The sequence below is a fragment of the Catharus ustulatus genome, chromosome 15, assembly GCF_009819885.2.
Source record: "Catharus ustulatus isolate bCatUst1 chromosome 15, bCatUst1.pri.v2, whole genome shotgun sequence".
Taxonomy (NCBI): domain Eukaryota; kingdom Metazoa; phylum Chordata; class Aves; order Passeriformes; family Turdidae; genus Catharus; species Catharus ustulatus.
In genome coordinates this window covers 2,832,300-2,856,809 of record NC_046235.1, presented here as the reverse complement: position 1 = coordinate 2,856,809, position 24,510 = coordinate 2,832,300, and the positions used below count along the sequence as shown (strand labels likewise).

Below are 24,510 nucleotides of genomic sequence, written 5' to 3'. Positions count from 1 at the left end.
GCATGCCCACCACCAAGAGGGATGGAGCAGGGGGTGAGCAGGCAGTGGGGACAGCAGGAAGCTGATGTGACGTGAGGGCTGCCCCGCATACCTGGGAGCAAGGTGTGGCTTTGTACAGCTGACTCAGGGCTGGCTCAGGCCTCCAACAGGCAGCAGCACGCTCTCCAAATAATTGTTTCCTGTTCTCCCCAGGCGAGATGGAGGAGGAGATGGAAGCAGGATGGAGGTTTATCGGGCACAGATAATCCCCCTCCCCAGAGCTGCTTGGCACAAAGCAGCCAGGAGCCACTGCAGGGCCTGGTGACTAAGGCAGGGACAGCAGTACTGGGTTTGTGACTAATTATTACTCATGCAAGGAGGAATTTGGAGAGGGACCCACATCCAGCTCAGCTCATTGCTTTGGATACTTCTGCAGCCATAAGCACAAAGGAAAGCTTTGACAATGAATCAGACCCTGCTCTAAAATGACACTTATCAACCAAGTTGGTGTTAAAATGATTTCAGTGTAACCATAAAGGCAGCTTAATGCTAATCTGAGGAAACAAGAGATGTTTTCAGGCTCAGATGACTAAATGTAGGTTCCTGGATGGACAAAACCATTCAGGCACAGCAGCAGAGTGGGGTTTTATTAATGCACAATGTGTTTCACTTTCCTCTGAACTACAAAGGATTGTGAGGTACTGGCAAGAGTTGCTTGAAAAGTTTTATCTGTTAGGTTGCTGGGGTTCTTTTTAATCAAGAGTAATCCCCTCCCCCAAAAAACCTTAAAACAACTTCTGAGATGCCTTTATTTTGAAAGCATGTTTACAACTAGCCTCTAAAGGACTTAAAAGGAAGCAAACAACCCCTCGTTAATTATTCTCTTGCTTTTAAAATCTACAAATATTCACCTAAAAATAAAGGTAGGAACAGTGAAAGCAAAGTCATCAAATTCCAGTTCTTCCTTCATAAAGCCTTTGCCCTCTCAGCTGGTTTGTGTGCTTACTTTGCAGTCTGCAGCACAGGGAAGACTAACAAAGAACTACTAATTAAACAACTGTTTGCAAAAATCTGGGAGTCTGAAAACCTGTTGGAGTGAATGATTGCTCCAAATGAGAGATCCCGCCTTGCCACTGCATACCCACACACATGTGATGTGATGATATAAATCCACGTCATTGCACTCAAATCAGCATTACCCACAACCATTCCTCACAAAAATGTGGTGAGAAGTTAGTTTTTACAAGCCATCCCAGGCCTAAGGTGGCAGATGACCCCTCCACCCTCTCCCCTTTGAAATGTGAGAATTTCTTTCCCATGTGCCTCTAAGATTCCAACATCATGTTTTGCAACCAGTGACTTGTGCACTATTTAACACATGACAAGCTTCTTACACAATTTTCAAAGCAGAACATACTGTTATTTGATCTTTATCTAACAAATTTAACATAGGACTAAGAGCCAGCTTTTAAACAGATCCACCTCCTTCCCTGCAGATACTGAGGAGCACTTGCTGCCTTTAAAATCTGCAAGGTGCTGGCTGCACACAGCAGATTTCCATCTGTCTGTGATGAAAGGTGACAGTCACACAACAGAGAAACACCCACGAAGTTCAGCTGTAAGAATACAATCCTTTTGCCACCCTCATTTCTGACAAACAAGACAGGCCTTGAGGCTTTAAACATTAAAAAGCAAGTGAAGTGAATGATTCCTTACAGCTGTGAAGGCCTGTTCTTCATGTAACCATCAGCAGAGTCAGTTTTGGGAACAGAAAGAATTAGAGCAGCATTAGCTATGCCCCAATTCCTCCAGTATTTACCTTAAATTGTGTGGCCCCAGTCCAATGTCAGAGGGCCTCTCCACAAAGCAGCATTTTGTGCTGGTAACATTAACTCTGTGTCCATTACACTCTCAACCTCCTCAATGTCTTGTCATTTTGAAGCCTATTTTCCTCATTGCTCAGAGTAGCTTTCATTTCAAAAAACAGGAATGAGAACACAGATTCTCCTTCCTGTAAAACAGCCAGACTTAGAGGGGGGAAAAAAATGAGCTTTGGCTACTCCCTTCTTCAAAACAAGGCTCTGATGGAGGGCAGACCGCTGGTAACAGCTCTGCCCATGCAGGCTGAGCTCTGCTCTCCCACGGGAGTGCCTGTGGATGCTCCACAGCTGACAGGCAGGCAGCTGGACCACCCATGTCCTCTAAAAGCAAGCTAAGCCTGCAGCTTTGCAGCCTGAAATACAGGAGCAGCCCTCAGTGAGGGCACAGCTCAGATGTGGGATGACACCAGCCAAGAGAGCCAAGATGAAACACATTTCCCAGCAACGTCACCAAGTCCAAATGTGTGTCCAGAAGGACCTGCCCAGACACCCACAGCTGCCTCCAACACCCAAAGCCAAGCAAGATGCTGGGTATTGCCTGGCCTGCTCCCCACCAAGGGCCTGTGGAGGCTCTGCACCTCATCTTCACCCTAACATCCATAATTTGTTGAGATCCCATAGCTTTCTCCTAAAACATCCACAATTACAAATGTCCACAAGCCCAAATACTAATCCTACAAGGTAAACTCACTTCCATACTCCACCTGTCCCCACATTAGGTGTCCTGCCATCCTCTACAGCAAGCAGAGGGACTCACCTTGTTTATGCACACATGAGGAAACAAGGGGCAACTTCAGTGACAACCTGTGTTTAAAATCCTGCCGCCGCTACGTGCGCACATGCCAGCAATGGAATGAGGGAACAGCACCCTCATCCAAAGTAGAATCTGCTCCAGGCTAATGCACAGAGAGTTATTCTTGAGGCTTCCCCTCTCCAAAGCAAACAGGAGCATTCCTGATTTCCCCCTGTTTAGTTAAAAAGCCCACCACACATTCCTGGGCACTGGCCTACCCCAAAGCAAACCATGAGATGAGAACTTCTGCGCTGTAAATCCCTGGAAGAAATTGGTCTAACTTGGGAACAGCTTAACAATTGCTACCTTCTGATGAGCTCTTCGTGGTCTGCAAAGAGCACCACAGATCTCAAGAGACTTGTTTTCACATCGTTAAAGCCACCCACAGAACTGGCCTCCATGCTGAGGGTTTCAGTACAAAATGAAGGCGAGTTGCCACCGGAGCAGTCGGAGGTTGGGGCCACACCGAGCAGGTCCATCCATCCCATACCTGCCCCAGGCTCCAGTGCTTCTCCCCAGCCACACCTCACCTGCCCAAATCTTTGCTCCCACAGGGCAAGAAAACACTGCTGTGGCAACTGTCAGAGTCGACTCATCACGGGGGGAGCACCACCTCTGCCTCAGGGCTGCAGCAAAGCCATTGTAAAGCTCCCAGAAAAAGAAGATTAGAGAAATGGAAGCCACAGTGCTCAGGCAACACCGGGGAAGAAGCCGGTGGTCACCTTAAGGCATTTCAGTGCAGTCACTGTGTAACTTCCCCAGCTTTGCAAACATCACCTGAGGCTTCAAACATGGAGCACTGCAGTGTTTGAGAGCACAGTGTTCCTTCTTTCACCAGGAAGGAGAGCAAAGACATTTTCTGCATGAGATAGGGAAATTGGACATGGTGTTTTAGGGCTCGCATGAAGGAGTTCTGAATTAGAAATCAAGCCTTTAGGTACAGCTTTCCTGATTGTATTTTCTACTCCAGGCAGCCAGAGAAGAAACCAACCAACCCTTTATCTCAGCAGCACTAAACTTCCAGTCTCCCACAGGCATGTGAAAGAATTGCCTGGGAAACAAGCACACAGCTATGTTGTGGTCAGAGTTTAAAACCAAAATCCAATTCAGCAGAAAGCTGCAGGTTGCTTTTGCCCTTTTCCCCAAGGAGCTAAATTCAGTGGCACAGCAGACGGAGCTGCCCAGCAGAGCCTCCCCCTTATTTGTTATTTTTAGCAATTTAGTCTGACAACGCCTGACAACTAAACAAGCTGAATATAGCAGGAGAGAAGGGGACTATCAGATATTATCAGAGAAAGCACACAGTGATAATCACTTTCTCCACCCCTAATGAAGAATCAATTTTCCATGTCTTTATAACATCATAGAGTTTGTTCTTTTTAAAATGCCACATTTAAAAACAGAATCCATCTAGCCCTACAATGGAAACGGATAACATTTCCTGAAACAAAGCATTGTTCCACCCCTCACATATCATGTTTCCTTAAAAACAAGGGAAGAAAAACATTACTTGGTTTTTCTCCTAATACTGCACAAACATTGCTGAGCTAAAAAGAGTCTGTGCTCATCCCTTTAGAATGCTTTCAAAATAGATTTAACACATACCCCTCGTACCGTGAAACACAACAAGAATTTGATAGTATCAGGACTGGAAAAATCCAATGGCTCCTGCAAAGCATGCTGCTGTGTGAGGGAGCTGATGGCACCAATCTCTGGAGTTTTGGGTAAGCCCTGTTGGCACAGCCTGCCAGCAGGCACAGCAAGCCTGGGCAGTGTGTTTGGATTAAAAAGGATTAGATATAAGTTGTGAAGTTCAGAGTGCCACACAGGTGCATATGGAGTTGCCAGGCTGAGAACATTGGGGCTGTTCAGCCTGGAGACAAGAAGGTTGTGTGGAAAGCTCACAGCACCTTCCAGGACCTGAAGGGGCCTACAGGGAACCAGAGAGATACTCTCCATCAGGAACTGGAGTGACAGGACAAGGAACAATGGGTTTGAACTGAAAGAGGGGAAATTTAGACGGGAAATTAGAAAGAAATTCTTTACTAATTGAGGCTGGTAAGGCCCTGGCACAGGTAGCCCAGAGAAGCTGTGGCTGCCCCATACCTGGAGCAACCTGGTCTAGTGGAAGGTGTCCCTGCCCATGGCAGAGGGGTGCAGCGAGATGATCTTTAAACTCATCAAATCTTTCCAACCAAAACCATTTCATGATTCAATAAATATACTTAGATATATTCACATCCACATACAGCTCTTACAAGGGTAAAGCTACCTTTGGTTTTCTTCAGATCACTTCTGCAGAATAACTAACTGCCCCCTCATCCACACCCAGACCCCTTGGTGCTTTCAGAATACAGCTCCTCTCACCAAGCACAATGCTTGTTCCAGCCAAGCCTTATTTTCCCAGCCCTTAACAAGGACAGGTCTGGCTGTCCTTGCTGCAAGGAGGCCCAAACCAGCAGTATCCCATCAATTTTGTGATGCTGCCTTGAGAAATACAATGCACAGCTTCAACAATGGAGAAACCCATAAGAGGGAAGGGAGGGAAAGGGAATGACTGCAATCATGTACTGCAGTGGAGAGTGTCAGAGGGAAAAAAAGGACAAAACTCCTCACAGTTTTCAAAGCTCACTGGCAGCTGTGAATGTCAGCAAAACCAGCTCATACCTCTGAAACAAGTTAAAAACACATTTTCAAGAAAAGGCAGCTGAATATCTCCTTGCTACATAGCTGGATGGATTTCCAGAAGAGCTCAGCAGTGAACCCAGCCCTCTGTGCTGTGCTCCTCTGCAAACAGCACCAAGGTAGAGAGGAGAGCCCTCTACTCCTGAATTCAGGCATGTACCAAAAAATATACATTTCATAATCCCTTGGCAATAATGTCATCATAGCAAAGCACAATTGCCTCAAGCTCAGCTACATGTGCAATGAGATCAGCCCCACCATAGTGTACTGGGGGATTACTCTGACCAGCCTGATTCAGCTGTGCAAAGTGAGAAATGTGAGTAAGTCATAAGGTAGTTAACAGTGTAAAATATAAACCTAAGCTTTAAAACCCTTCCAGTTTTAATAATGAATGGAGAGATGTTTAACCTTTCTTGGTTTGATATTTATTTTACAACGATGCAGTGGAAGCACAAGGTCACAAAGTTTCACATTCTTTCCTGCTTTGGTCACAACTTGTTTTCAGGACAGCAAAATCCCCTGCTCCTGTGATAAGTGCTTGCTGAGTTGGACTCAGGTACTTCCCCTGAAATCTCAGTTTTCAGCAGTTGTCAGCCAAAGTGCTTGTCCTCTTCCACGGGGAATCCCAGGCCTAAGGAAAACCCTCTTCACAAAACTTCCACAGCCAACTGGAAGGAGATCAGTTAAAAGATGGACTTGAATGTTTACTTAACACAAACTTTTGAATGTGCTGGCATTCTGAGCCTCACTACTCATGACTGAAAAGAAAAAACAGCCCATGTGGCAGCCACCTTTCCACTCCAACCACCTTTTGAGACAGTCACTATTGCTGGAAACTTCAACTCAATGACCATAAAGAGATTCAGCAAAGAAGCAGAAAAACACATTTGTGAAGCAGCCAGTTCTGAGGCTTTGTGTAAGAACAGCAAAGGTTATAATTTGTGGGAAATTCCACCCATTCTGCTGAACTCAGTGATCGGGAAGTTCAGGAGGTAAGATAATTCCCCACCAGGAACAGGAAGAAACCCAGATGGCACAGCTGAAGGGCACAGTAGCCAAAAAGCTGACCACAGCCCAGGAGCTGGCAGCTGAACCCAGGAGCAGTTTATAAACAGGCTGCCATCCACATTCCACCTGCTCCCAAACCAAGAGGTGCTGCCAGCCACATTCCATCTACTCCCAAACCCAGAGGTGCTGCCATCCACATTCCACCTGCTCCCAAACCCAGAGGTGCTGCCATCCACATTCCACCTGCCTCCAAACCCAGAGGTGCTGCAAGCCACATTCCACCTGCTCCCAAACCCAGAGTTGCTGCCATCCACATTCCATATACTCTCAAACCCAGAGGTGCTGCCATCCACATTCCATCTACTCCCAAACCCAGAGGTGCTGCCATCCACATTCCACCCATTCCCAAACCCAGAGGTGCTGCCATGGAGTACTCCATCCCAATTGCAGGGCTGTCTTTGCAAAAAGATACTGACATCTGAAATGGCTCCAAAGGAGCAAGGATACAACTGCTTTTACCACATAATCATAAAATTACTATGCCTTGACTGCACACCCTGTAAGAGACACATCCTGTCCACAGAGCACTCGTTTGACCTGTGCAGAAAGAGTTTTTGTGGGTAGAAACAGAAACCCCCTTAGAGTCTGACACAGGCAACACAACATCTGGGGATGGGCTTGCTCCACAGTTCCTCAGGCAGGCTGAGTTTTAAGAAGGGATTTTAAAAAACACAGACTCAATTTCTGCTTACTACAAGTAAATAGGAGACAACAGAGAAGGAACTGCACAGGCCTGAGTGAGTCTGAACACAGACTTCCTATTCCTGCTTGTCCCTACTTATTTGGTGTCCACATCACTTTCTCCAAAACAATAACAGATGGGAAAAGCAGCTTGACACAACTTGGTCTTTGCTTTCTCTGTCGTTCCTCAAAGAACAAGAAACAGGGGTTTGTATTAATGATATTTTAGGAGAATTACAAAAAACCACACACTAATAGCCTTGGAAAAGTACATTTTGCACTTCTTCTCAGAAGAACTGTAAGCTGTAGACGCAGCCACAGGAAGATAGTCACGATTCTCCAGATAGCCTGTTTGAACACTGGAACTTGTGCAGACACTACTTTTTATTTCCTAGATATCCTTCTCTGCCTTGAATACTCCAACCAGATAAACACAAGAACACAGAAGTGCTCTGACCACACTGTCAAAACAAAGCCCCATCTCCCCACAGATCTGCTCTTTAACAGCAGCCCCAAGCAGATGCTTAAGGGCAGAGTGTAAGGACAGGACAAGCCTATACGGTACTTCCTCCTCATACTTTCCCACCCTCCAGACATTTTTAGCTCAGGGACTTCCTGAGCAGGATGCCATTTCTACATATTTGGTAATTCTCAATGGATTTCTCTTCCATGAATTTGTGCAATTGTTCTGAGCCAATGTAACCTTTAAATACCCGCAGCACTGGCAAAAATTTACATCACTTATCTGCTGCAAATAAGCACACAAGCATCCTTTTGCTTGTTTTAGACCTTGCTCTTACTAATCTCATTTGAATCCCTGACTCCCAGTTTTCATACTGGGGCACAGAGCAATCAATCCCTACTGGTTTGTAGATCTAGGAAAGGAACCAAGTGTCTTGAGTTACGTGTAGGTTACTTGTAAGAGGCTCTGTGTTTCATCCTGTTACAATCCTTCAGCATATAAAGTACCAGACAGAAACAAGAGATGTAGCAAAGGGCATCTTGTTGACCTTTAATGTTTTACTTTCATCATCACTTGCCAAAAACTTACCTCTAACTCCTTGATTTTCTCTTCGGCTATTCTCTGTTTTTCTAAGAGCTGATTATGAATCACTCCTTTGGGCTGAAGAATAAACCTACAAGTGAAAAAGAAGAGAGAAAAAGTTGGGTGCTTTTTACATCAGTGCACACAAACATCCTTTTGCTTGTTTTAGACCTTGCTCACTCCTATGCTCTGGACAGAGACACTGACAGCTCTGAGAGCTCCCAGAGCCCACCAGGCTGGCCCCAAAGGCTCACCCGTGCTCTGGGAGGATGAACATGGACACACAGAGATGTCCCTCTATCATTCAGTGTCCCTGGATGATCTGGAAGTAGTTCTGGCACACAGCCTGCAAGGGGAGTCTGTCAGCACCTTCCCTCCAAAGGGATTTAAATCAATTGATGGCACAGAGTCAAACAAGACTCTTGACAGGTAAGAGCTGTTTATTAAGGGTTTAGTGCTCACAAGGTAAACAAACTCACACAATAAAACCAAAGCTTTCCACAGGGAAAGGCTGAGGGAGTTGGGGTTGTACAACCTGGAGAAGAACAGGCTCCAGGGAGACCTTACTGCAGCTTTTCAATGCATAAAAGGGACTTACATGAAAGACAGAGAGAGGCTTTTTACCAGGGTCTGTCAGGCCAGGCCAGGGGCAACAGTTTTAAACTGCAACAGCCTGGGTTGGGCTGGACACAGGGGAGCAATGTTCTAGACTGAGGATGGTGAGGTGCCAGCACTGGTTGTCCAGAGCAGCTGTGGCTGCCCCATCCCTGGAAGTGTCCAAGGTAAGGCTGGACACAGCTTGGAACAACCTGGGACAGTGGAAGATGTCCCTGCCCATGGCAGGGGGTGGGACTGGATGGTCTGGGAAGAATCTTTCCAATCCACACCCTTCTGTGATTAGACAAAACTCAGACAGTGCTTCCAGCAGAAGCTTTGGAACTTTCACAGCCTCCACTTCTCAAGCCTTGGCTTTAACCCAAGCCCTCACTGATCTCCAAATTTCTACACTTTCACTAGCCAAAGGGTTTTTCTGTCAGGTGGGAAGTGGTTGCTTTTAACTGAAGTTATGGCCACTGGTTTCACTTGTGTTTTCAATTGCCAAAGGGATTTGAAAGATGCATCCACACCATCTGAGTCTTTGCCAACAAGCAGAAAGGTGCCTGCCTCACTCAGAGAAGCCTCTGAAGGAGCAGCAGCATTCAAAGCAGCTCTCCAGCACGTGGCACTGGCATCCCACAACGAGGTAAAGGACAACTAAGTTCAAACGAATTTTAGGAACCCTCCATGGTTGTTTTTTATCCTTCCAGACATAAAGAATGCACAAGCTGCAGATTCACCCCCTTCCTTACTTAGAAAGTCCCCCCAGGGGATTTAGAAGGAGCCTCCATGGGTCATACCAACGAGGTCAAGGACTCCTCTAGCACCAACTAGGGTCAACGTCTTCCAGCCAGGTGACAACAGCTCATGCTTCAACAGTTAAAATGAGCAGCTTTAGACAGGGCAGAATCGGAGCACATTCCCCGTCTGCTACAGAAAAACCTGAAATCAGTTTGCAGAGTCATCTCCCACGACAAATGACATTATTAACGTGTTTGCTCAGAGCCTGGTAAACACAAACACGGATCTGCCACTTGGCTGCAAACCCAGTGCCCTCTGCATCAGGAGCTCAGCCAAAAGGAAAACTACCTGCCACACGCATTCCTGAAATACATGGGAGGAAAGCTGTGGATAATTATAATAGGTTTCCAATTAAAACTCTCTTTGGGGCTGCTATTAACTGCACACAGAAGCACCTCCTCCTCCTCCCACTTCTTCCCTTGTTCCGCTTCACCTCCTCTTCTCCACAGGAACTTCCGCTACATCTTTTATGTTGCAATTTTCTCAAATCTTTCTCATTTTTTTCCCAGTCTTGGCTCGTGGTTAGTGCTGGCATCATCTTTGCTCTCTGTCTGCTCCTGTTCTTACCAACACAGCTCACTCAGACTCTCTTTGTCCCCTCAATTCCCCTTCCCACTGGGAGGTGTCCCCACCACTCACTTGCACACAGTGGGGATGGTTTGGGGTGCTGGTATACAGCAGACTGTTGAAATAACAACACAGGTGATTTGTGAAAATCAAGTTCAAGACCACCCTTCTAGGAAAGCAGTTATTTTCATTGCTGTTAGATACAGAGCCTGGATCCAGCCAGAGGAGAGGTACTTTTCAGGACCATCAGCAAACACATCATTCTGATGCTCTTACCTCAGGCATACAACACCAGAATAAAAAACATCAGCCTTCACACACACCCTCTGTAAACTCAAATTTTGCCTTGCTTGGCAGAAGCTGCCATTAGTGAAAACCAAAGCTGCAAGATGCCTTCTGCACACAAAGCCATCAGTCCCTTCGCACGTCACTGCTTCCCTGAGCCTGCCTGTGTATGCGAACGTTTCCTGAATTATTTCCTTTTTTTGTGGGGGCAGTTAAGAAGAATACAATCCCTTCTCATTTGCTTCCCCAAATCGTACAGGAAGATTGATCATTTTGGTTTCCCTGACGTCCCTGGTCTGAAAAACAAAGTTCAACAGCAACACAGCTTGAGCAATTTTCCCCATGCTGCAGCTGGGAAGGTCCCTGCTGGGTGACAGGCACTGGGCGATCCCGGCTGCCTCGGAACTGCTGCAGGCACCAAAACCTCCAACAAACAACGGGCTGACTTCACTTTTATTCTGCAAATGTCAACAGCAGTCATCAGGGAAAATATCCTCCCTCCCACCCTCCTGCAATGCTCTGGCAGACATGCGACAGCAAATTAAAACTGGATGGCTGAAATTAGCACTGACGAGACTTGTGCGGGCAGCTGGGCACAGATACAACCACCCTGATTTTGCCTGCCATGAAACAGTGGGCTGGAACCTGTGTCCATTCAAAAACTTGCTCAGAAGCAGACCAGATGTCCCTGACTTGGGCAGCAGCATCCTGCAGGTCTTCACCAGCACTGCTCAAAGGCACCTGGTTGAGTTCCCTGCTGCAAGATCATGGAGTTCTCAGTCTCATGTGCTGAGGTGCCACCCTGAAAGCTGCCAAAGCCAAGTCTTTGAAAGCTGAACTATAAATTCACATCCACAGTTAACTGTTTAAATCTGTGGCTTCGCTTTCCAACATAAGCAGGAGGCAAAAAAACACAGGTTTTTAGCGTCTAGTTTGGATACACACATTATGGAGATCTTGGTCAAAGTTTTTACCTAGGGAAATAATGTGGTTTATGGCAGCACATGGAAAAAGTAGAACTTTGTTCTGCTCATTAGGTAAGAAGTGCTGCAGGGCACTTGTAATAAACCAGAATTTAAATTTAATCTAAATTTCATTTTTCCAATTATCCTAAGTAATACATCAACTTGATGATTTTTAGGCTTTTTCCTGGAGAAACAGGGCAGTGTCATTCTGCTACCTGGTTTCAGTTAGATGTAGTTACTTCATGTACAGATTTTCAAGCTCATGAAAGAAGCACGGTACATTCTGATGACTTCATTCTTCCCTGAGTGAATTTGCAAACAAGCCTTTCAAACACATGAAGTTAATTCAGTGCCTGGAGCTTCACCACCAGCTGAGAGCTGGCCCCACATGAGAGTCACTGAGCCGAGGAGAACCTTTCTGCTCAGTGGTGCAGAGCCCAGCAGGTGACACAGCTAATGCTGACCCAAGAGCTCTGCTGGATTTCATGAGAGGCTCCAAGCCCCCAGAGTTTATGTTTTGAAGTGGGATGGAGTTTAGCACTGCTAATCCACAGAAGACAAGCAGCAAACCAAGTCTTCTCCCAGATGAGAGCTCCCCTGTATCCGCCTGCTCTCAGGGAAGTGTCACAGCACACACTCAGAGACCTGTCAAACATGACACCCACACTATCAAACATGAAACAGTGATTCAGAAACACATTCAGCACCACAGTGGCAATTACAAAGTTTAGTAACACAGGAACTTCTCCACTGTTGTTAAATTAACACCAGAAATATCTGGGTCAGAATGGACAAGTTCGTCCCATCTCACCTGGCCACCTATTTCAAAGAGCGTGGCTAGTAATAATAGAACAGGACTTGTTAATAATTTTTCCAGTGTCCATAGATTATGGTGAAAACTCAAAACAAACCTAAGAAAATTAGAAATGAATGCTGCAGAGGAGGGGGGTCCCTGAGGACAGCAGTGTTCAGCCAAACCTGGGCTGCCAACAAGAACAGCACCGTGGAGCAGAGCCAATGGACTGCACCTACATGCTCAGCCTCCCAGTGACTGCTGGTTCTCAAATGCAATGTGAGAACAAAAATAGAGCACAAGGGAACTGAAAGAGAAACCTTGCTCTAAATATTCCCACTTGTTTCTATTTTCCTCCCTTTGCTAGCTCCACACCAGGAATTTTGTTTCCCCAAGACAGAGAAAGTGGTTTACATACACACTCTGAGGCTCACTGTCAGTTTCTTTCTAGGGAAGGGATCTCTTACCCCCTCACAATTCTAATTTTCCATTATAATTTTAATCTGATCAGTGTTTATATTGCACTCTCTGATGCTCTGGCCCAAATGGCCTTCAGACTCTTGTGAGGTCAGCAGTGCTGCCCACTTCATCATCTGTCTGCTCCTTTGTGTCACACATACACACCCACAAAGTGATGAACATCCAGTGTAAGTAATTCCATAACTCAGCCTGTTTGCACCAAAATGTGCTGTTTACTTGACTTTGAGACATAATATTAGATTCTGAAAGATTCCCCTCTTAATGAATGAGGTTATGGAGATATTTGTTCAGCACATGCCACTCTTCATTATGACATACAAGCTATTAAAGTTATTAAAGGTGGAGTCACAGTGATGCTCATAGTTCAGGTTTTCCATGAAGAATCCCTACTTTCAATTACTTACAACTGCAACAAACTTCAGCCTTTCCAGCTGGAGCTTTCAGTGGCAGGCAGCTGTCCTGGGCAGGAGTAGCCTCTCCTCTGTCCTCAGAGTTAGGAAATGTGGTCCCAGTGTTTCTCCTGCCTGGCTTGCCTGTGCAAGAGGCTGTTTGTGTTCAAGTATTCAAACCAGGAGGGAAGGAGCCCCACAACAGGCCACAGGACCCTCTCACAGTCTGCAAAGAAGCTCTTCCCACTTGGCTCCAGATCCCTGCAAGAATCAGGGTAGCAGGAGAAGCCTCAGCTTTTCCCCTGCCAAGATGGGTATGCAGCTCTCTGCCTAATTCCAGACAGACACAGTTTTACAGGTACATATGCCCAGTGTTACTTTGCCAGAATAATGACGAATGGCTGATCTATAAGTCCATGCACCTGGCTCCCAGCTCACACAAAGAGTCACTGTAACTTCAGCTACATGGTTCTCATTCCATTTGGGAAACCCTCTACAAAAACTGAAAAGAAAACAAACAACTTAGCACAAAGCCACAACATTATTTTAACATTTACTGGATTTCTAAACAACCTAACATGTTGTGGTATGTCACAGCAGTGTTTACATGGAATGCCCTGCTCCTTGAAATCAAGTGCTTGCATTAGACCACTGTGAGAAAAGTTTGGCTTAGCCCAGTCATGCATTTTTCTATTTAAAGACACTTTTTAATTCTGAACTTGCACTGCTACTCAAGCTTTGAGCAGACTCAGTAGGGGATTACTGCATTTTAAGTACTGCTCAAAGCCAATGGAAGAAAGGCTTCCAAGGAGCTGATCCCAAGCAATCTAGCTTGATTGAGCCAGAACCAGCTGTGCAGAACTGCCAGCACCCAATAGTCCTCTTCTACTCTCCCAGGACATGCTAGTGCTTCTGCAAACGATTCTTTATGCAGTTCATATCTCTCCAAGTTCCAGTTTTAATCACCCTAAATGAATTACACAGTTCCAAACAAGACAAGGAAGCAATATCAAAAAAAAAAAAAAAAAAAAAAAAAAAAAAAAAAAAAAAAAAGAAAAACCAAAAAACCATCACTAATTATAGCTTGTGCTGCCACCCTTCATGTCTAAGGGTCTCGCATTTTTTCAGCCCAATTTTGAATTTCCCATCAACAGATCATCTGCCTTAACTGGAGCTGGTTCAGAACAGATGGAGTTTGAACAGATGAGTTGAAACTCTTCCTATGTTTGCATTTATTTTAGTGGTCATTTGTCTCACTGGGTCACCTCAATATAGCTGACCCTAACTATTCCCCCCACATACCTTAAAGCAAAACAAATCCCGCAGCTCATGTTGGGAGGATCATACATGAATACATTCCAAGCAGCAACAGTTTATAGCTCACATGACATTTTATTGCTGCTCTGGAGAGGTGGATGAGCACCAGGAGTTGTTTGGGCAGGAGACATCCCCAGTGGGCAACACAGCTTGTGCAAAGCCAGCCTGACACACCGGAGCACGCTGAGACCGGGATTAGCAGAGCCGGACATCGGCCAAACTGCATCTTATGTAGGCTCTAACAAGGGTAACTTTTACTCAGATGAACATTTGTAAGCCATAAACCTATTTACTCTAAGGAGCTAAAGGATTTGAACAAAGAATTCCAGGCCCTTTGCTTCCTCAAAGCTGGGCACGGGCACACCTGGCCCCACGGAGGGGTTTGGGCTGCACTTCAGGCCATGTTTACATTGAGCTTTCACTTTTTTGGGGGGCATCTCTCAATAGCTCCAGCATATTACATTACCTCAAGCCAAGATAGTAACACAGCTTGCAAACAGCAGTTTCTGCATTGCCAGACACTTAACTAGATGGTAGATTTATACCATTGTTCATGTTTGGTTCTTTAAAAAAAGACGTCAGGAATATACCTCGAAGTGTGGATTAAATATAGCACAATCCAAAATAAGAAAATAGTGCTGTGGTCTGCTTTTAATGAGCATCATAAATTCTTTTTGAAGGCTCAATTGACATAAATGGAATTTAAAAGAAAAAAAAAAAAAGCAAGCAAATGCCTCCTCTCTATCATAGAGGAATTCATAACATTCACAATTAAATCCATGTGGGAAAACACTGCAAGAACAACAGCGGTTCATGCAATTGAAATCCCCATGAATGGCTCTTCCTCACTATATTCCTGGTTTAGTGGTTCTGTCTTCTAATTTTGTTTTCATATATTTTGTTAGTGTGTAGCAATGATGAGCTGTGGCTTATTTAAGCCAAGGGAACTCAGATGACTACAACATGCCAACCACACATGCACCTCAAATAGATTTTTTGCAGTCTGGGTTGCACCAGATTTGAAAGTTGCAAAAAGCAGAAAACAGAAACAATTTTTCCAATAATAGGAAGCCAAGATCCATTTCTAAAACCTGCTCTATTTTTAAGAATTCCCCATAAACTCCTATGGAAGAATGCTTAAAAAAAGAAAAATAATTAAAACTACAAGACCACATGGATATGCACCAAGAAAAACATAAACAAGCAAATGCTGGTGTAAGCATCCTGATGAATAATCCCAAAGACATTTCTATTTTTTTTTTCTTATTGATAAACATTCTGTGATCAAAAAGGTGAACTTTGCAGTAGAAAATGAAGTGACATGAAGATACTGCTATACTCTGACAGACAAACTTATGCCCTTCTCAGCAGCAGCCGCTCCCTAAAAACCTGTACAGGAAAACTGGCAAAAAAAATCAAACAAAAAAAAAAAAAAAAAAAAAAAAGGGATTTCTGCCTTGCCTGGGAGGAAACCTTTGAAATGCAAAGTGAGAAGGAAGATCCAACTTGTGGATAAACAGCACAGTCTTGGCTTCTGCACATCCCAAATCCTGCTACAACAAAGCACCAAAGCACTACAGAAAACTTCACAGCAGTGGACACAGAGATAACTGAGCCAAAAGAATTCAAGCATAACAGTAATAGACAGATATTTCTGGACTCTGGAGTTAAATTAGCTAACACTAAAACAACCACACTGCTGTGTCCTAATCAGCAAGAATAAACTCTTTTTTTTTTTTGCTAAATTGGCTGAAACATTCCGTTAATTCAGCAAATAGTTTTCAAGAAAACAAAGTAAGAATTCAAGACTGAAGTTGTCTTGCATTGGGTTCAAGATTTGATGCAGCACTTTGGTTCATGCATCTCTGAATCAAACTTGTATAAAATGGAGTTCTTATGCCATGGGACTGGTTTCTTCATATTTAATTCAGATTTTTAACGCAGGGGTCATGAATGAACCTCTCCTTTCAGGCTTTGAACAGGTGACAAGGGCAGGATGTTCAGACTTAGATTTCTCATTTGTTTTAAGGTTTTCCACCTAAAATTCATATATTATGCTGACATTCACATCCCAGCTCAGAGACTGCCTGGGCATCTCCATCTGACATCTGTGGGCCCTGAGTACCCTGTCACACCCTGTCCTGCTGGCTGAATATCCACTGCCTCCACACCTGGAAGGGCATTTCCAAGCAGGACAGGAACACAGCAGGGACCTGCCAATACTACTTTGGGCCAGTGATCTGGCCATCCTTCTCTGCTGCAGGAAAGCCACATCCTCTGTGCTAAACCAAAGAGCCCTGTATCCTGAAAGAAGTGCTCTAGAATTCAGTATTTCTCCAAGGACTCTCACCCTTGATTCCAAAATTTTCTTCAGGAAATGGGGAAAAAGTTTCAAAATACAGTACTTGAAATCCTCTAGATATTAAAATAAATGGAAGTTCCTCACTGTTTCAGAATACCAGAGTGACATTTTAAGTGCTTGGAGAACTTCAGAAATCAGTCAGTCATGTTCCATAATGGTTTTGCAAAGTCATAAGGCACAGCAAGTCACAAAAGCAGGAGCACTACAAGCTCCTCAGAACATTTAATACTTGCCTAGCACATATCCAAATAGAACTCTGAGCCACTGAAGCAAGAGATGAGCTGTATTTGCAAGAGAGCTCAGCCTCCCTGTCTCTTTAGCAGGGACAAAGCCAAGGTGCCTTACTCCAGCCCTCAATCCAGAGGAGTCCAACCTGCAAATGCTGCCCTGAGAGTTCCCTGAAGGCTCTGGCATTTCCATGACAGCACTGCCTCTGGCTCACAGCACATCAAACTCCCTCTTCCAGCAACAAGGACAGCCTGCAGGAGCACTCAAGTCTCCCTTCTGACCCTCATTCTTCTCAAGTTTCATCTCAGGCTTACTCAGGTAGCTCCTTCCTCTGTGTTGTTCAGGTAAAAGGTAGGGAAAAAGTTAGGGATAAGGAAAAAAATGGAACAAATTTGTGTGAATGTCATAGTCCTAGCCCCAGCAGAAAAATGTTCCTAAAGAGTTAAATGAACCCAGGCAAGCAAGAGGAAAAGCTGTATTGCTAATCTTCTATCAGAACACCCACACAGTAGGTGGGGGACTATAACCAACAGATTTATTTCCAGTAGGGATAAGTAAAAGACCTATTTTTATTTTAAATTAGCTATTATTTTTATTGTAAGACCCTTGTTTCTGTTGCTTATGTATTTCACAAACACTGACTTATCTGACATGTCCAAGTTCCCTGCCTAAAGCTGATTCTTTAAAGAAATGCAGCTGTTTCCTAGAATGGGGCAGATAGACATCTTGCACACAAGCCATGGAAATCTTTCCTTCTCTGACGTTTCAGTATTGCATGGAGAAATTCTGTAGAGCAGCAGGGCAGAAGAGCTGTAACTGGCCCAAGATATCCAGGAGATTACAAATGAGCAGCCCTGGGCAGCAGGAATAGGATCAAGAACTAAGCGGGGGCAGGGCAGTGGGGAAGGAATGTGTTTGAAAATCAGATGTCAGTTGGAAAAGGAGCCTGTGCCCAAAGAACAAGGTCCCTTTCTGAGCTGGAACCAAATCCAGGAGTCCAGATTTCCAATATCTCACTACTGCCAGCGGTAACCACAAAGTCCACAGACCAACTCTGCTCCTCTCACGCTCCTAATTAACCAGGAAGGGGATAACAACCAACTCCTGCCCCTTACATCACAGGCAGCAGCACAGAAAACTACTGCATCACTCCACAAACATCATTCTAATTTTTGCTTTCTATGACAGCTCTCTAAAAAAATCTTGCAAACTTTTACAGGTCCACTTACACCTGACAACACTGCGAAGATCATTGTTCAGGCTGCAACAAGAGTAGTTCAAAATCAGGAAAAACCTGAAATAAATACCAACTGTGTGATGGAAAACCTTTTGGCTTATGCCCATATAGCCTTTGGTTCCTCATGCACCAGCTCCCAACAGCTCATTCAATGTGCAGTGCTCAAGCAGCTGGACACTAATTTTGTTTTCTCCACAGCTCAGTGCCTGATTGAACTTCTCCACACACTAGATTTACCATGGAAAATAAATCCTCCCTTTTCCAACAGCCACATGGAGGAACTTTGGGTTTCTAAAGCACATATTAGAAAGCACCATGCTGCTCCCTGGGACTGGTGGCAGCACCTGTCAGCTCCTCGGCAGCCGGGCTCCAGCGCCCAGCCCGCACCGAGCCCTCCGCACGGAGCCAGGCCATGGAGGAGCCACTCAGATTTCACACAGCAGCCTATAGTTAGCAACTGAACCATCAAGGTTAAGCCTTGGGTGTCCTTCAGCTCTTTGTGAGATTTTTGACATGGGAGCGGGAAGCACGGGGCAGCTGCCGTGTTCTGTGCTGGCACAACCGAACACCTCACACACACCAACGGTGAAAACACAGCTCCTGCAGCTTCACCCAGTGATGTGCAGCAGGGACTTCTGCTTTTGGGGGTCCAGCAGTCACTGATCTCATTTTCAAACAAAACCATGAATCACAGCCAAAGTGAGAATCCATTTAAATCCAAGGAATCATCAAGAATATTTAATTCTCTCAGGTTTCACCTGTATATGTTCAGCCACCAAAAATCTCAACCACTCTTTCAAAAAAAATCTAAAATTCAAAATCATGTTATTACAGCTGTCCCATAAAATATTGTAATGGCACAAAGTTGTTTTCTAGGGACAGCTGCAATAATATATTATGCTTGCAGAAAATCTTGAGCCAAAAGCTTGCTACAGTATTTGCTTGATTTTTACTTATATTTTCTTTTTAAGTGTTCTCCCATTTGCTGTACAAGTAAACTGATGATAAAGCAATATCAAACCAAAACTGACTGTCTATTTTGGCACAGCATGAAAAACTGCAGCACTCTCCTCACTGTGCCCCACACCAAGTGCCAGACATTTTTCTTCTGTAAATAAGGATCTTGTCCAGGTTATGGGCTAGAAGAATGTAAAGGGAAAGGTCTGAAATATTCAGACAGAATTCTGAAGCTTAAACTTTCAGCATAGCTCTCAAAGCAACAGGATGATATCAGTTCACAAATAGCTTAAGCAGAAGTCCAGCACAGTGGTAGCTGTCTCAAGCTACGTAACAGGCCTTTCAAAAGAGTATGAAGTAACAGAACTGAAATGTATTTGGCAAGAAGCCACCACCCAGATGAGATCTCAGCTCACAGATACGTACAGTACACAGCAATTCATCAGCTCATACTATGTGGCACTGACATTTCTTCTGTCAAACCAAAAATAGCTTTAGCAAAAGTTAATTGAGCCCCACATGTGGAGCTCGGTAAGGCCTCAGCACATTACACAAACTGCAATATTTCACCAAAAAAAAAAAAAAACCAACAAGTTGAGGAACAACAAATGAAACTTTCACATTCATCAGCAGTGAAGGGAAAGTCTTCTGGGAAGGAAGGAGACTCAGGATAGGGGTTCAGAAAATAAAAACCACACAACTGCTTTCTAAGCAGTGCAAAAGCAAGTACCCAAGCAGGCAGGCTTCCTCTCAGCATGCAGCACATCAGCACAGCTCCTCAAGCCTTCAAATTCCACGAAGACCTGGAGTATCTTGTCCTACAGAAGGGTACATGCTAGCCCTCTGCATACAGCTCATCCACCCAAGCTGGCAGAAAAACACAGAAATCCTATCAGAGGCCAGATTCTAAGTAGCAGCTTAGATGGGTTAGAGGGCAAAGAAAAAGGAAATTAAAAGAAAAATTAAGGACAGGAATAGAAGCATAAAACTTACTTCAAGAATTTAGTTATTCAAGCAGAAGAACCCTGATAATCAGAGTTAACAGTGACACAAACCTCCACCCTTTCTGGATAACTGAGACCCTTTAGAGCTCGAGTATTTCCACGCTAGACTATGCAAATGAAATTAAGACAGCACAAATATGCCTTTGGTGGTCAGACTCATGTCCATGCAGGACATCTGCTAGCCCACAGAACATGGCTTCTATGTCCAGAAGACCCACAGTGACAACCTCCTTTGGTCTCCAGTGGAATACAAGATGCCAGACTGCCCTTGGATTTTAACTCCCGCTCAAGGATTGCTTTAGCCCAAATTTCAGCAATAAATTCTCTGCTAGGGGTTGGAGTGGGCTCCAGGAAGTTCCTCATGTACTTGATGCAAGCTCTCTTCACCAGGAAGTGACACAAATGACACCAGAGCATCACTGCCAATTGGCACGGCAGCATTACCCCAAAGCCAGGACAGGCAGGGCTCACAGAAATACCCTGTCAAGCTTAGGCAGGAAAAACAAATAAAAAAATAAAAAAAGAATGAATGAGTAGCATTCAGAAGAAGAGCACTCTCTTAATCTGTATTTGTATAGCTAACACAACAAAGCTCAGGAAGAGTTCAGTTTTTAAGCAATATCACAATGTAAATATTTTCCTGCTGGCGCCTCTGCCATCCCCAAGGAGCCAGAGCTGCCTCACACCTGTTGGGTCATGGAAGGAAGAGAGGAGTCCCCAGAAGACTGGGGTTCCTGCACAGAGCAAGGGTAAATGGTTTAGCACATCAAGAAGGTGTCTTACTCCTAAGGAGGAGGCAGAAGCAGAGAGCAGGACAATGCACTTCAGACAATGATGAAATGACATCTGCTTCCCCCATCTGATTCACAGGCAGGATCATTTAACAATAAAGACTGACACTCTCACACTTCTAAAGTACCTTGAGGGACTTCCAAAGGCACTCTGGACTTTCGAATTTTGAAAAAGCTTTAGAAAAACATGTTGACTCCAGAATTATCTTTTACTCTTCATCTGTCTGCTCAAACAAAAATACAAACCCAAATAGAAAAAAAAAAGCCTTTTGAGACATCTCATGACTACTCCAAACACAAGTGTTTGCTACATCTACAGCCTGTCTGGGTCAATCAGTCACCTCCTGCAAGACAGAATCTGTCTCTTTGTGATGTCACCAGCATCCCCACCAAACCCAACATTTAATGCACCTACTTGGAAAAGTTTATTTAGGAGGAACCCTGCCACTTTGAACAGCTCCATTAGCCTGGGTACAACTCCCCTGAAAACTCCCAGCCAAAAGCAAAGAACACACCATTCCTGGCTTCCCAGTCCTGCCACCTCCCTACAGCTCAGTCTGGAGACTGTGTGGGCTGATGGATGAGGGCACTTGAAGCCTGACCTGGCTCACTGCTCAGTCCTGTGATCACCCACTTTGACACGAAGGAGGTGGGGTAAACCGGGTGGGGAAGAGGTCGATACAATCACCCCTTTTGGCAGCAGTCAGAGCAGATCCAGCATTTCACAAACCACATCCCGAGTTGGGCTGTCATCACTGTTACCCAACTCACATGAGACAAAATCCTGTTTCTCAAATCAGAAATGCAGAAATCTAATGTGGTATTTTTCAGATTTGAAACCACTTGATGTGGTGAAACCTCTCTGTATAAAGACCACTTTATAGGGTCTTCTATCAGAGGCTGCTGAAATCCCATCAAAGTGCAATTCAGAAATGAATCAGAACACCTCAGTCTGGTTTAAGGTGTTTCTTTTGGCAGCCATCCAACACACATCTTGAAGAGTGCAGTGGGACTACCCATATGAGCTTTATGTTCGTTTCCAAGGATTTGAAAAATATCCAAACAATGACATTAGATCCATCCCCTGGCATGACACTGCAAAGGACATTTCTGTAAAACATCTGTGCCAGAAAATCCCTGAGCACAGGAACTATGCACAGGGGGTTTTCAAGGGGTTTGACATAAACTACACTGGAAATGACTGACACTGGGCAGTGAGGGCCTTCTCACAAATGCCATTTGGCATTAGAGTATTGCTCTGCTAGGTGAAATTACAAACTCCCCAGAGGTGCCAGAGGACAGCACTGGGGCCAGGAGCTGAGCCAAGAAGCAAAACCACACAAAACCCATATAATTTGTAACAGCCCTTCTTCCAGGCAGCCAGTACCTAACCCCAAGAGGTAAAGGACTAAGCCTCACTGCATTTGCAGGCAGATTGCTGAAATTAAAAATGAAAGACAATGAGAAAAAGGAAACAAGTGAATGTGCAGACAGAAAGATGATGTGCTCTTCAAGAAGGGGAGAGCCTCCCAGCAGCCTAGAGGCGTCATAGAGACTCAGGCTGGAGGTCTCAGAATCACAGAATCAATTAGGTTGTAAAACACCTCTGAGGTCACTGAGTGCAACCTGTGACCCTACACCACCTTTTCAAGTAGATCGTGGCACTAAGTGTTATGTCCAGTCTTTTCTTAAACACCTCCAAGGACGGTGACTTCACCACCTCCCTGAGCAGCCCCTTCCAATGTTTAATCACCTTTTCTGTGAAGCAATTCTTCCTAATGACCTACCTAAACCTCCCGTGGTGCAGTTTAAGACTATGTTCTCTCATCATTTGTTACCTGGGAGAAGAGCCTGACAACCACTTCGCTCCACTCTCCAGTCAGGAAGACGAAGACAGCAAGAACGTTCCCCTCAAGCCCCTTTTTCTCCAGGCTAAACTGTCCCCCCGCGCTCCTCCAGCCAGTGCTTGTGCTCCAGACCCTTCCCCAGCTGCATTATCGTTCTCTGGACACGCTGCAGCCCCTCACTGCCCTTGCTGAAATGAGGGGCCCCTCTCCCGGCGCGCAGGGCCGGGGTGTCCCCGCTCCGGCCGATACTCACATCCGCCCCACGCCCTCGTACATGCGGGTCTCGTCCACCAGCATCATCACCTCCGTGTCCGTGAGGTGCGCGTGCTTCTTGGTCTTGGTGAGCTGTTCGATCTGCAGGTCGGCCAGCTTCACCTTCTGCTGCGTGTCCATCACCTTGGCCTGCAGCTCCGAGAACGCCTGGCCAGGGGAGAGCGCCGGATGAGGAGCGAGGGGGCACAACGGCCCCCGGCTGCGGGCACGAGGGAGCCAGCCGGCGTCGGGACACGGAGGGGGACACACAGTGGACAGGACACGCAGTGGAAGGGTGAGACACAAGGAGAGGGGTGATGAAAGATGAGAGATGAGAGATGAGAGAGGGACACACGGGCGAGGGTCTCGTACCTTCTTGAGCTCCAGATCCACGGGCGCCGCCATCTTGTCTGCGCACAGCGCATGCGCGGAGGGGCGGGGGCATCAGGGCCCCACCCACGGCGGGACGCGCTGTGGGACCGGCAACCGGCACCGAGCGGGCCGGGGGATGCTGTGGGACCGGCACCGAGCGGGGAGGGACTGCTGTGGGACCGGCACCGGCACCGAGCGGGCCGGGGGATGCTGTGGGACCGGCACCGAGCGGGGAGGGACAGCTGTGGGACCGGCACCGAGCAGGCCGGGGATGCTGTGGGACCGGCACCGATACCGAGCGGGCCGGGGGATGCTGTGGGACCGGCACCGGCACCGAGCGGGCCGGGGGATGCTGTGGGACCGGCACCGAGCGGGGAGGGACAGCTGTGGGACCGGCACCGGCACCGAGCAGGCCGGGGATGCTGTGGGACCGGCACCGGCACCGAGCGGGCCGGGGATGCTGTGGGACCGGCACCGATACCGAGCGGGCCGGGGATGCTGTGGGACCGGCACCGATACCGAGCGGGCCGGGGGCTCCCGTGAGGGCTCCTCGCACCAGGCCTCGCCCTGCGGTGCTCTCGTCGGGCCGGCCCGCGTTGGTGAAGGCCCGGAGTGGCCAGAGGGCGAGAACCATCCCTGCCTTAGCCTTAGTGTTAAGGAGCTGGAAAGGACATCAAAGATCATCTCATCCCAAGTCCCCCCTGACACATCCCAGGCTGCTCCAAGCCCCATCCAACCTTGCCTTGGACATTCCCAGGGATGGGGCAGCCACAGCTTCTCTGAGCAGCCTATTCCCATCCCTCACAGTAAAGAATTTCTTCCATATATGTAACCTAAATTTTCCTTCTTTCAATTTGTGCCTATTACTCATTGTCCTGTCACTACAGTTCCTGGTGAAGAGTTGCTCTCTGGCTTCTTTGGAGGTCCCTTGAGATACTGAAAAATTGCAATGAGTTGTCCCTAAACCTTTCCTTCTCCACCAGAACAGCCTCAGCTCTCTCAGTCCATCATCATAGGGGAAATCCTCCATTTCTCTTATCAACTTCGTGGCTTCCTCTGGCCTTGCTCCAGCAGTTCCATGTTTTTTGTATGTTGGTGACACCAGAACTGTACATGATGAAGGGGAAGAATCACC

General features: G+C 46.0%; 1 protein-coding gene across 1 annotated transcript in view; it reads right to left on the bottom strand.

The window, feature by feature from the left end:
* The window catches only part of PFDN1 (prefoldin subunit 1), a 31,106-nt gene extending 7,623 nt beyond the window's left edge, over positions 1-23,483 (bottom strand). The window contains exons 1-3 of the mRNA XM_033073357.2: positions 23,376-23,483; positions 23,005-23,171; positions 8,138-8,222 (exon numbers count right to left, since the gene is read on the bottom strand). Coding sequence (XP_032929248.1) covers positions 8,138-8,222; positions 23,005-23,171; positions 23,376-23,408 — 285 coding nt within the window. The 5' untranslated portion in view covers positions 23,409-23,483. The remainder of the gene's footprint in view (positions 1-8,137; positions 8,223-23,004; positions 23,172-23,375) is intronic.
* Positions 23,484-24,510: the final 1,027 nt, after the last annotated feature.